The following is a 13,870-nucleotide window of genomic DNA, read 5'->3' as shown; positions in this document are numbered from 1 at the left end:
TTAGGAGCTTACAGAAGCAAAGGAATATATATATATATATATATATATATATATATATATATATATATATATATATATATATATATATAGTGGGGGGGATATTCAGCGGGTAAGCACCGCTCTTAATATAGGGGGAAGTGGAGGGCGGAGCCATAAGATATATTGGGGCTAACGTAGATGCAGTGTAAGGCCTATGCTGTTCATTTATTGGATATTAGGAACCATTTATTTATAACAGGACTAGCAAGCCCAAATACACACTAATGACGCCTTGATATGCAAGGAGAGGACAGAATTATATAGAAAGCTAAGTATTGCCCACATATAATTTTACTAAAAACTCTGGCTTGGGTAAAGTATAAACAACTAGAGTTAAGTTAGATGGCAAAAAGTGGCTCTATTGCGTATTCATGTGACCTATAACATCCTCTTTGAGAGCAGGTCTGGATAAATTTGTACAAACACAGACAATAACAATATATAGGCTTGTGCATAGTAAGTAATAAGAGGATTCCTGAAAGTCAATCGTATAATCTAATAAAGTATAGCACGTTTATGTGACATAGTTGGAGCTAGAACCACTAAATAGGATAGGATGGGGCCAGTGTAAGCTGTTATAGAGAACTAAATGTTGCCGACATATAATTTTACTAAAAACTCTGGCTTGGGTAAAGTATAAACAACTAGAGTTAAGTTAGATGGCAAAAAGTGTCTCTATTGATTCATGTGACCTATACATCCTCATTGAGAGCAGATCTGGATCAATTTGTAAAAACATAGGCAATAACATTATATAGGCTTGTGCATAATATGTAATAAGAAGATTCCTGAAAGTCAATCTTATAGTCTGATAAAGTATAACACATTTAAGTAACATAGTTGGAGCTATAACCGCTAAGTAGGATAGGATGAGTCCAGTGCAGGCTATCGAAATTATGAAGGCTAGGACCTGACAGCAGCATGCTGAACAATGTATTGTAGTCAGGCAATTTGATGTGGCAAGCTAACCTAGATGACCATGTTATTTTGCTTAAACAGTGACTTTAGGCCATATAGTTGTCTTCTATGCTTATAAAATGATATGATCTTATCCTGCACCCAAGGCCATAAAATACTAATACTTAACATATAAATAATAATTCAACACAAGTGTATAGATTGGCAATAGTACATAAAACATGTATCCAAGCAGCCTAACTAGCTTAACGAATATGTTAAATATTTTAATCTTATCTGAAACTGAGGATATATGAGAAAACCATAATAAAACAGATAACATATGAAATAGAAAAGGAGGTAAATTGTCTCCCACATATAAGTAAATACAAAGCACCTATAAGTAGAATGTGGCAGCGCATCAGAGACCACAGTGCACATGACAACCTGAGTAGGAATGTAACATTATAGGGTATGATTTGCATTAGTACTAAACAGCTAGAGAAGGTATCAAACTGCCTCCCATATATAGGCACCGTAAAGATGGCTCAGAGAACTATTATAACACAGTTGAGCAAATATTTTATAACAGGTCAGCAGAATAATTATTCACCCGTGTGTGTACACCTTATGGCGTCAAGTCTAAGAGAGATCATCAATATGTGCCCTTTAGGAGGAACCAGTGAATGCAGTCTGTAGATTTAGGCCCATATCCGCAGAGAATAATAAAATTAATACCAATTAGCCCCATTCTTAAGGACATCCATCACATATCAGGGGTAACTAAAACAAAGTTTATGATGGAGGGACACTCGTAGTTACTTGTGAAGGCTGTCTTTTAGCCGATGCCTGTAGCTATGATGACTCCAATGTCTGCCAATTGTATTACGGTGAAGGGACTGTATAGCCAGATAGAAAGGTTTTTCTTACTCCCAGGGATCAGGCTGTTACTTCAAGGATGGTGAATGCAGGCCAGCATTATGAATCTGGTTAGGGAGCCGAACCTGCACAATTTCCCCTCTTGCTTCTCAATTCCGAGCAGATGTTCATTAGACCGGGGAGAGCCTGTACAAAAGCCTAAGATGCAGCGTATCTCACAGCAATCAGCGACCCCTTCGGATCGCATCCCATCTGGGGCTATAGCAGGGAGGCCAGCAGAATTTGCGGCAATCGTTGTATCGGACAGCTGACTACCCGCTCCCCCTCTCAGGCGAGCGGCATCGCTCTGTGCATGTTGGGACCAGGTAGGAGAGGATATAGCAATCTGGTGTAAGTATGTCGATTCAGCAAGCTGTTGTTCGGCTATTAGATCCTTCTGTATATGTGACCGGAGGTCTGCCTGCTCTGTCCCCACCTCAGCCACTGCAGGGGCTTCTGTATATTCTGAGCCGGTACAAATGGCGCCTCTTAGGGAGTGATATTGGCTCATCATGCTGTGATCTAGCTCTATCAGGAGGGCTCTAACGTCTTCAAAATCCTCCATCATGTTGGGGTAAAGCTGCTCAAATCTATCAGTCTAGTATGCTCTGTAGGAGCAGGAGAAGTACGGCATACAAAATAACAGCGCAGACTGCGTGGTCTGCGCCTGGGGTATAGAGTGTTAACTGCAGTAGGCCCCAAGTTCCAAAGTCTCCGAAATAACTTCAGATCTCACAAATCTGAATTCTGCTTCCTCAAAAATTTGTAGAAGTAGCTCCCTTTAAGTCCAGCATGTTTAGTGGGTTGTAATGGTTATTAAAATAAGTATTTACCCCTGTTTAGTCAATTATAAGAGAGGAGCTCCAGACATATACGTCTGCTCTCCTTGATGGTTGGCTCCGCCCCCCCCTTTTTTTTTTTAATCTATAGTTTTGCTTATTTTTAAATATCATTGCTCTGATTTTCAGACTCCTAACCAAGCCCCAAAGTTTTAGGAGAATACTGAGATATACCTGCTCCAGCTTGCTCCTGTTTGTGTAAAGTATTTTCATATGCAGACAGGGGGTCTGTTATTTCCCACCTAAAGTGGGTCTTCTAGCTACCTTGTTAACTGAGATAAACAGGGAGCTTCTAAGTAAGTTTTTAAATGGTTTTATACTGGATTTTTATATCTGTATCTGCATATTATTCTTTATAGTAGTGTCTATTACATGCAGTTATATGAAAATTGGTGTATACTGTCCCTTTAAAGGGATACATAAGGTTTGGCACCATGTGTATGCTCACCTACTATGCCTTGCATACTACTATCATGTCAGTGGGCAACTGATACTTAAAGTGAAGGTAAACTTTGGTGAATGAAAGCCAGTTTTTTAAAAATACTATTAAAAACAGGGGCACTTTCATTCATCAAAGTTTACAAAGCAGCCGTTTTGATTAAAAACGTACCTTTTTTTTTTTTCTTTTCACAGCTACAGCAGCTTTCCCCTCCTGGAAATCCTCTCTTCACACGACAGCAATGACTAATCCGGCTTCCTCCAATCACGGCTTTCCCCTCAGGGTGGTTATTGTCTGAGGCCATGCTGTGATTGGAGGAAGCCGGATTAGTCATTGCTGATGTGTGAAGAGAGGATTTCCAGGACGGGGAAGCTGCTCTGGCTGTAAAAAAAACAAAGATAAGTTTTTAATCAAAACGTTTGCTTTGTAAACATTGAATGAAAGTACCCCTGTCTTTTAATAGTAGTTTTAAAAAACAGGCTTTTTTTTCATCAACGTTTACCTTCACTTTAAGTAGTACAGAATGATGCACATCCAGTTAGCTTTTATTATGCAAAAAGCATTCAGTTTTTTACTTGACACCATCAATTCCATTATAGAAATGCACTTTATATATTGCACCAGTGAAAATTATTTTAAACCGCATATTTGTTTATACTAAATGCATACAAACAGTAAGTAAATTACTTGTGTTGCAAAAGTAGCACTTAAAAATTCTCAGTTTAGCTACTGCCCTCAGGGAAATTAAGGAACTGTCATGTTAACATAAGTTTCATTCTGTCCTCTTCTCAGCATGGGAAAATCTGACTTTGTGTTCACAAAGGATCCGAATGTGGAAGTAAGCAGCAGCTCATGCCCTTTGGATCTTTTTGTAGCCAGTCTGATCTAAAAGATCCTCGCTCTAAAGCTCTTGATTTGCACATATCTTAGTGCGGGGATCTTTTACAGGAATCAATCCTGCTACGGAAATATCCGAAGGGCACAAGCCTCTGATTGCTTCTGCATTTTGGATCATCACGAAGGATCCGATTGTACATCCCTACTATTTATTGAATAAACCAGCTCATGTTTTTGTAGACTATTTGTGACATCAAGGTAGATATGCCTTCCTGTTGAGACCCCAGGCCCCTTGTGCGGCTGTAACAGGAGGTAATGGACACTTCAAAAATAAAATAAAATGTAAAATCAATTACATAAATGAAACGGACTGCTTCATATCCCTTTTAAGTATGTTGTCATATTATGTCCTATGTCTGTATTGTATTTGCAAAACATTCCAAAAAGTTGTTTAATGTTAACTATGCAATCCCAACATATTACAATTCCTAAATGTACAATTTCATTATGTTAGGTAATCAGGTGAGCACTGGCCATTTAAAAGTAGTGTAACGTATTACTTGTTTGTAGTTCATAAAAGGGTAGGACGTAACTTAATTTGTATACACCATGATAAACCTTTATTGGTATTTAAACAGATTTGATGTTATGCAAGGTCAACTGGTTTCTTCATCTTTACTTACCTGTCTGCTTATATATGATGTCTTTGCTTTATATATTTAGATCCTCATTTTGTGGTTTACCAGCTAAAGGTGAAGATCTTCACCTCCACAGGACCCACAAGGCGTGAAGAAAAATATATGTATTTTGAATTTCCTCAGGCTCTGCCTGTTTGTGGAGATATCAAAGTTGAGTTTTTCCACAAGCAAAACAAAGTGATGAAAAAGGTGAGTTGCGTCATACTGTTATTTGCTAAGATAGTTTGATTTATTCTTACAACCAACATAAGGGATAGATGTGCTTATCAGTTTTAGTTTATAGTAGGGCATATGTACCTTAGTAAGCTGCACTTCAGATAAAATATTAGCATGGAACCTGTCCGCATATAGACATTGTAAGTCAGATCCAGTGACTGCTTTTAGGAATCGCCTTTAGAAAGCTTTCTTTTGGTTAGGTTTCATTTTAAAGCAGGGCTACCCATATGATTGGCTGTAGACCTTGTTACATTATGCTAAAAGTAATGTCTAAAAATAAAATTATAATCACATTTTAACATACAAAGGAAATTAGTGATTAATTTTTAGTGTATATACTTTTCAAATGTGCAGTTTTTGTTGTACAAATACATGTTTGCTTAATTGCCTAATGAAAAGTGCCAAACTCCTTTTTTCAATAACATTACTGACGTGTGGTGCTGAGGGACACAATTGCTTGATGTGGCCCTAGTTTTGGTGTCCCTGATTTCAAACATGGACAAAAAAAACAAACATTGGAGCCAGATTTCCATGCATGCCGACTCTATAGGATTTTTACACTTGTTTTGCAAATAGAAATTAAAGAAAGGGTCATCGACCTTCCAATTGTTTATCATATGTGTAATCCACACTTGATTTCTTTAAAACTTGACATTCCTTTTCCTAGTACCATGCATTTGGTCTGACGTTTTCCCCTTTTTCTTTAGGAAAAAATGTTTCATTTTTGGGTGAACACATTTTTTGTGCCGGGACCCGAAGAATATTCAGAGAAAGTTGAAAATGGGACATTAGTTGGTGCACACGAACTAGATGGCATATACAGCACAGAACGCTCTGACAATGACAAGGAATATCTTACCCTCACTTTAACAAAAAATGATCTAGATAAAGCTAATAAAGATAAGGCCAACAGATACTTTTCTCCAAACTTCAAGGTAAGTATTAAAAATGTGTATATGTAGTCCATAGATCAAATATCTTCACTGTATTAAATTGTGCCCAGGCAATATTCTTCCTTGTTTATTTTAAAAACCTAATAATTATTTCTTTCCTAAGATATTGTGAGTTCACGGCTTGAGTAATTACTTTTATGAATATCACTCCTGGCCAGCAGGAGGCAAAGAGCACCAGAGTTAAACTGTTAAGTATCACTCCCTTACCCACAACCCACAGTTATTCTCTTTGCCTTCTGTGCATGGAGGAGGTGAAGTTTAGGTGTCTGAAGAAAATGTTTGATTTAATCTACAAGCAAGTTTTGGGGTATAGCCGTATTCCACGTCATTCCTTGCAGTCGGATAGTGGTGGCTTTAAAGCAGTTAGGAACTTGTAAAGAGGTACTTACTGAGTTTTCCTAACAATTGCTGCTCTAGTTTAGAAAGCCAGAGTTGGCTACTCAGTTCTTTCTTTTTCAAAGGTCTCTGTGAAGAACTGTGTCTTCTCATACCTTGTAACTGTCTACATGCTGGACAGCAGAGCAGGTAAGTGCTTTTTCTTCCAGTTGGGGAGACAATGCACTTAAGGGTAAAATGTGTGGTTTTTTTAGGCTTTATTTTTTTGACAAATCATTATTTAAATATATAACCATATAAAACAAGTTTAAACTGAAAGTAAGGCTGAATTTTCTATTTCAGCAGCTTATTCATTTCACCTGTTTTAAAATAAAGATGCAACATTTTAAATGGTCAGATTTGAAAAAACGTTTTTTTCTGCTACTCAGTGGACCGGGAAGCTATTCTTAGTGCCTCTCTGTGTCGCAGCAGTAATTTGAGCTTGGCAGTTGCGGTCACATGACCGTCTTTACTTTATAACGTTTTTGAGGGAAAAGTTGTTTTTCTCCATTTCTGGGTGATCTGGTCTTAGCGGTAAGGCACCTCAGTAATTGAGGTGTGGGGTTGCCTGAGGGGTATTTTAGAAGTTTATTTGATGTTTACTAAATGTTTTTTCTTAACTTTTCTCACATAATTTTAGCTGGGGATCGATCCTAATTTGGGATAAAATTTAAAGTGTATATTTTCCTTGGCTTATTTTAATTGAATATTAAAATCTTTGAAACTTATCTGTATAAGTTTATTTACGGTTTCACAACATGTCTGATATGGAGCAAGAGCCTGCACTCATGAATTCATGCTTATCTTTAGATGCACAAATTGCAGCTCCTATGCAATTTTGTTATTCATGTGTCAAGAAAACCTTGCAAAATAAAGGTAACATTTTTGAGCCTAATGTCTCTCAGGATGATGCTGTTAAAATACCTCCGCTTTCTCCTGCTACGTCCCAAGCCTCAATGGCGTCACATGCAATGCCCTGCGGTTCCTCTAACTCCTAGTGGAGTTTATGTAAAAGCAGAAATTGCTGCCCAGGTATCTTCAGCGGTATCTGTGGCATTAGCTGCCATTCCCAGATTACAAGGAAAACACAAGAGGGAATCTAGAAATTCAGAAAGTAAGGTGTCTGTACTAATTTCTGCTTCTCAAGTTGCTCTTTCTCATAAGTCTGATGAGGAAGATACATCAGGACTTTCCGAGGGTGAAATTTCAGATTCGGACAGTATAATTCCTTCTGAGACTGAGGTGGTATCCTTCAGCATGAAGCTTGAACACCTTTGTGTATTGTTTAAAGGAGGTTTTAGCTCCTTTAGATGACTCCGATACCCCCTGTCGTCGCTCCTAATAAATCTAGTAAACTTAAGTTTCTTTGAACCTTCCACTTCAGAGGTTTTTCCTGTGCCGGACCGTGCTAGGGAGATTATCTCACAGGAATGGGAGAAACCAGGGGTGTCTTTTTTTTTTTTTTTTTTTCCCCTTCTCCCATTTTTATGGAAATGTTTCCTGTTGAGGACTTGATTAAAGACCCTTGGTATACTGTACCCAAAGTTGAAGGGGCCATTTCTACTCTGGCTAAGAGAACCACTATATTGAGGATAGCTGCTCTTTTAAGGATACGATGGACAAGAAGCTGGAGGCTTAATTGAAAAAATTATTTTCATCAAGGTCTCCAATGGCAACCTGCGGTGTGTATTGCCACCTTGACTAGTGCGGCATCTTATTGATTCGACGCCTTGTCTGATTCTCTTCAAGAAGAGACTTCCTTTCGATGAAATTCAAGATAGGATTAAAGCTCTTAACTTGGCCAATTCCTTTATTGCAGATGCCATTTTACAGGTTGTTAGACTAGGAGCTAAAACCTCTAGTTTCGCTGTCCTAGTCCGCAGGGCGTTATGGTTGAAGTCCTGGTCTGCGGACGTTTCCTCTAAAGTCGAGCTTCTGGCGATTCCTTATTAGGGCAAAACCTTGTTTGAACCCGGTTTGGCAGAAATTATATCTGATATTACGGGTGGAAAAGGGTCTTTCCATCTTAATATGTTAAGAGTCCACAGCTGCATTCCTTGTGGGAAATACTGAACCTGGCCAACAGGAGGCAAATACACCCCAGCCAAAGGCTTAAATACCTCCCCCACTTCCTCATGACCCCAGTCATTCTTTGCCTTTCGTCACAGGAGGTTGGCAGAGAAGTGTTAAAAGATTTCGGAGTAGTCTCTTTATGGAGGGTAGTACACTTCGAGATGGGACTGGAGTATTCAGTAGTCCTGTCAGCCTCTTAGTGAGTACGTGGATGAAAGTTAGTCTGGAGATGCAGGGAGAGTCTTTCTGCAAAACCATCCAGACTCATTAACAGCTCCATAGGCAATCAGCGTTGGCGAGTTTCGCTGCTTGATTTCTTCACTCAAGTCCATGTCAAAAGCGATGCTAGTATCTGTCACACTTGCAGCTTACAAGCTTGGCGCACTTCCTCATAGCAGGGACGGTCCTGCATTGTGCACCATGTGATTCCCTTTTTTCCTGACCGGGTGTCTATCAGAGAGAAGCCATAAATCTCTGTACTGTCTTGGTCATAGGTGGTGAGTGCCCCAGCCATTGGGGTATAAGGGTGGCGTTATAAAAAAATAAAATAAAATAAGATGTTTTAGTTCTCTAGTTCTCCGGTTATTGCACTAGTGATGGAGGATTCTGTTACTTTAGAGGGCGCTCCCTCTATTCCTAATGAGTAATTCTTTTTTATATGGTGAGGATTACTGGAGAAACTGCCTTCTGGTGTGACTCCTTTATAGGATTGATCGGAGTGGAGGTTCCCCTCAACGTTACTCAGAAAATATTTACGGCCTTGAGGGTTGCTAATTCTTTTATCTGTGCTGCTGTTAGGCAGTTTGTTCGCTTGAATGCTATGGCTTCAGCTTTTTCTGTTCATGCCCGTTGGGCTTTGGCTGAAGTCATAGTCTGCAGATATGATTTGAGTCTAGACTTCTTCCCTCCCTTTAAGGTAATGATTGTTATTTTATTATCTCCACGGTCACAGGGGTCAAGGGTGCCCTCCTACCGCAAGAGTATATGAACTATTCTAAGAGACGATTTTCATTCTTTTCTGCTGACCAAGGTCTCTGTTTATTAATGTCTAGATTCTGAGGCTAATTGTGTGGAGATTGAACACTTAGTCATAGCCAAGAGAGGGTTTTCTGAGAGAGTTATTTCTACTCTCATTCAAGCTCGTAAGGTGGTTGCTTGTTGCATCTATCATTAGCTGTGGAGGACCTACTTATTTTGTTCTCCAGGATGAACTGGAGAAGGGCTTTTCTGCTAGTCCCCTGAAGGGACAGTTTTTGGCCCTGTCTGTGTTACTGCGCAAGAGGTTTTCAGAGCTTCCAGATGTGCAGCCATTTGTTAAGGCTCTGCGGGGATCAGACATGTGTTTAAATCTAAGGCTCCTCCTTGGAGTTTAAATCCTTGTCCTTAAGGTTTTGCAACGGGCTCTGTGGAGCCTATGCATGAAGTAGACATTAAATTGTTGTCTTGGCTATTGCTTCTGCACGCAGAGTATCTGTGATTGCTGCCTTGCAATGCGTCCTTCTGTATCTGGCTTTTCATGCCGATAAGGCTGTTTTCTGAACCAAGTTAGGTTTTCTTCCTAAGGTTGTGTCAATTCACAACATCAGTCAAGAGATTGTGGTTCCTTTCTTATGTCCTAATCCTTCTTCGTGAAAGGAACATTTACAATGTATTTCTGGATGTGGTTTGTGCCTTGAAGTTCTATCTTGGGCCACGAAGGAATTTAGACCAACCTCTTTGTTTGTTCTCTTTTCAGGGAAGCATAGGGGTCAGAGGGCCTCTTCGACTTCCTTATCGTTGTCTGAGGAGTGTCATCCGTTTAGCATAGAAATGGCGGGACCTAAGCCTCCTTTGAGGATTACAGCTCATTCTACGAGAGCAGTGATTTCCTCTTGAACCTTCAAAAAAGAGGCCTCTATGGATCAGATTTGTAAGGCGGCTACCTGGTTCTCCTTACATACTTTTCCAAAATTTTACAAGTTTGATGTTTTTGCTTCTGCTGAAGCAGCCTTTGGGAGAAATGGTTCTGCAGGCTGTGCTGCCCTCAGATTAGGGTCCGCCTCTTCCCCCCCCCCCCCCCCTCCCGTTAGCATTCACTGTACTCTAGAGCTTGGGTATATGTTTCTCACAAGTAAGGAATGCAGCTGTGGTCTCTTCCCATATTAAGATGGAAAACATAAATTATGCTTACCTGATAATTTAATTTCCATCTGTATGGGAAGAGTCCACAGCTCCCGCCCGTGTTCTCCGATGGGTGGCCCTAAATTTTTTAATTTTTTCTTCTGGCACCTTTTTCACCCTGATATTTCTCCTACTGTTCCTTGTTCCCTCAGCAGAATGACTGGAATTATGAGGAAGTGGGGGAGGTATGTAAACATGTAATTTTAAACAACTTTCTAATTATTTTTTTCCTAATTTGCTTTATTCTCTTAATATACTTTGCTGAAAATCATATTTAGATAGGCTCAGTAGCTGCTGATTGGTGGCTGCACATAGATGCTTTCTGTGATTGGCTCACCCATGTGCATTGCTATTTCCACAACAAAGGATATCTAAAGAATGAAGCAAATAAGATACTAGAAGTTAATTGTAATGTTTAAAATTGAATTCTCTATCTGAAACATTTTGGGTTTAATGTCCCTTTAATGTTATCTGCCCATCAAGCACTCTGCAACCACACAGAAGGGGAGGGATTTAGTTCAAACTCCCATAGCCAGCGAATCTTCGCATACCACATACTCCCATTGGATCACACATAACCTATCAGGGAGGAGCTGAACATATCTGTCCCAGTAATGGTCATAACTATTTTCTTCAGTCATTCTTTGCCTTTCGTCCCAGGAGTCTGTGAGCTGGGCTCACTCGTGGAGGTGTTCCTTTTTGTAGTGGGGGACCTTTTGGTTTCCTTGGTTCTCCTTTGCCTTGTCCCCTTGGGGGTTTCGGCTGGTGTCTCCATTTGTGGAGATAAGCGGTGGGGGACCATTTGTTGGGCGACGGTGTCTCCTGGAGGACTGTTGGCTCAGTCAAGTCTGTTTGCGGTCTCTAGTTTGGCTTCTGGATTAACTGCGAGTCAGTGTCACTGAGGCTTTTCCGCTTAACATTTTCTCAGCTTCGGATGAAGCAGGGTTTTTTATTGGGTAGAGGTTCAGGCCTGGTGCCCTCAGTATGGGCTGCCTATTTTACCCTCCCTTCTTGGCATTCAGTGTCCTCTACAGCTTGGGTATTGTTTTCCCAAAAGTAGTGAATGCAGCTGTGGACTTTCTCCATTTAAGAAGAAAAACATAAATTCTGCTTACCTAATAATTTCCTTTTCTTCTGATGGAAAGAGTCCACAGCTCCCCACCCATAATTTTATGTGGGGTGTCCTTATAACTTCTGGCACCTTTCACCCTGATATTTCTTCTACTGTTCCTTGTTCCTCGGCAGAATGACTGGGGGATGAGGGGAGTGGGAGAGGAGTATTTAAGCCTTTGGCTGGGTTGTCTTTGCCGCCTCCTGGTTATTTCCCAAAAGTAATGAATGCAGCTGTGCACTCTTTCCATCAGAAGAAATGGAAATTATCAGGTAAGCATAATTTGTTTTTCCTGATAAAATCAGCCGAGATCCTATATACAAAAAATCCCTACCCCGTCATGTAGCTAGGTTAATAATCGCAAGTCCTGTTATCACCTCTACAAGTTTAGGCTTATTAGGCTAAGGGAATAGGAGAGATACCACAGATTCTATAGATTAAATATGACCAGGCACACTGTCCTCAGTCCAACAGATGCTGACCATCATCAGCTATATCATTTTATATATTGTGTGTGTGTATATATATATATGTATGTATGTATGTATGTATATATATATTAGGGATGCACCGAAATTTCGGCCGCAGAAAGTTTCGGCCGAAAATTGCATTTTTGGCTATTTCGGTTTTCGGGTTTTTTTGCCTGTTATTTTTGGTAAAATTATTGTGTAGCATGTTTCAAATTTGCCTGTTTTTTTTTTTTTTTTTTTTTCTTGGTAAAATTATTGTGTAGCATATTATTGTTTTATGATATTTTTGTCCAATTTTAGTGTTACTTTCAATAAAAGGGTGGGCTTTTTTTATTGGCTTTAATTATGCAAAAAAATAAAATAAAAAAAATAAAATAAAAAAAATTAATTTGAAAAAATACATTTTCGGTATCTGTTTCGGTTTTCGGCCAAGTGCATCCCAAATTTTCGGATTCGGTTTTGGTCCAGAATGTCCATTTCGGTGCATCACTATCACTAATAAATATATATATATATAGATATATATATATAGATATATAGATATATATATAGATATATAGATATATAGATATAGATATATAGATATATAGATATAGATATATAGATATATAGATATATAGATCTATATATCCACTTTAAGATAATTTACCAAGTTCTAATTTCTCGTATCTATAATTATTTGTTAGGAATTTAGTTTAAACTAATGTTTGGTACAATGAAGTGTAGCATTCATGTCAATTTTAGGGTAACTGTATACCCTCATCATACAGCCTTAAAAAGTAAGTTTGAGTATTTCTTAGCGATTAAAATATTTGTTTATTTTCATTGACCAATATTGACCCTTTTTGTTTGTTTTGTCCTTAGGTGAAGCTATTTTTCACTAAAACAGTAGAAGAATCTTCAAACTCAGAAGCTAGCAGCACGACTTCCGTAACACCGGATGTTAGTGACAATGAACCTGATCATTATCGATATTCTGACACCACTGACTCTGATCCAGAGAATGAACCTTTTGATGAAGATCAGATTACACAAATTACAAAAGTCTGAGGCTTTTTTTTTTTTTTTCCTTTTTTTTTAAATCGAGGGAAATAAAACCACAGAAGAGACAAACTTGAATAAACTGAAAAAGGACCTTTTGTAAATGTCAAAGGCTTATCAGAATACCAGATTTAGCAGCAGTTATGTTTATCCTTGACCAATGTTGCTTTAGCCCGTGGGGAGCGTTTTTTTTATTTTATTTTTGGCACTATTGCCCACGTAAAAGAGAAATCAGAGGTGAAGAAAAAAAAAAGAAAAATGAATGCAGCAATCAAAAACGGAAAGCAAAAGGTTACCTAGTAATGATGTGTAAATACCATTTTTGTGTCTAAAGGACGTCTAAAATCTTAATTAGGATAAATAAAGATGGCACTTTCCCATTTTATTCCAGGGTTTTTTTTTGTTTTTGTTTTTTTTTTTTGGCTTGTTTTTAAGTGGAAATGTTTATACGTAGGAATTTTTACTTTTTTCTTGTTTTGTCACTAACTGAAGTTAATGTGCTTTGTGAAATATCAGGTTCATTTCCTGTCTCTTCACAGCCAAAGTGGCAACTGATACAATTGGCTAAAATAAATTAATGTGTTTTTGTAGTTCTTCTGTATTGTACAAAGTGGGAAGAAATACTTTAAAAAAAAAAAAAAAAAAAAATGGAATCTATGGTCAGCTGGATTCATATACCATCTCAAGCTACTTTACATGCCCCATAGCATGCTACAATAATGAATTATCCATGACCATCATATAAGGAATTTTCCACTGTTGCTGCTTCTTGTTTGTGCATTTTAAAGCATAATGGTGCTAGAA

General features: G+C 38.6%; 1 protein-coding gene across 1 annotated transcript in view; it reads left to right on the top strand.

The window, feature by feature from the left end:
• The window catches only part of PTEN (phosphatase and tensin homolog), a 143,634-nt gene that overhangs the window by 128,959 nt on the left and 805 nt on the right, over nt 1-13,870 (top strand). The window contains exons 7-9 of the mRNA XM_053692215.1: nt 4,693-4,856; nt 5,591-5,818; nt 12,890-13,870. The exon at nt 12,890-13,870 is cut by the window's right edge and continues 805 nt beyond it. Of these exons, the coding sequence (XP_053548190.1) occupies nt 4,693-4,856; nt 5,591-5,818; nt 12,890-13,075 (578 nt within the window). The 3' untranslated portion in view covers nt 13,076-13,870. The remainder of the gene's footprint in view (nt 1-4,692; nt 4,857-5,590; nt 5,819-12,889) is intronic.

The sequence above is a fragment of the Bombina bombina genome, chromosome 9 (genome assembly GCF_027579735.1).
Source record: "Bombina bombina isolate aBomBom1 chromosome 9, aBomBom1.pri, whole genome shotgun sequence".
Classification (NCBI taxonomy): domain Eukaryota; kingdom Metazoa; phylum Chordata; class Amphibia; order Anura; family Bombinatoridae; genus Bombina; species Bombina bombina.
Note: the sequence above shows the minus strand (reverse complement) of the source record. Positions and strands in the feature narration are given on the sequence as shown.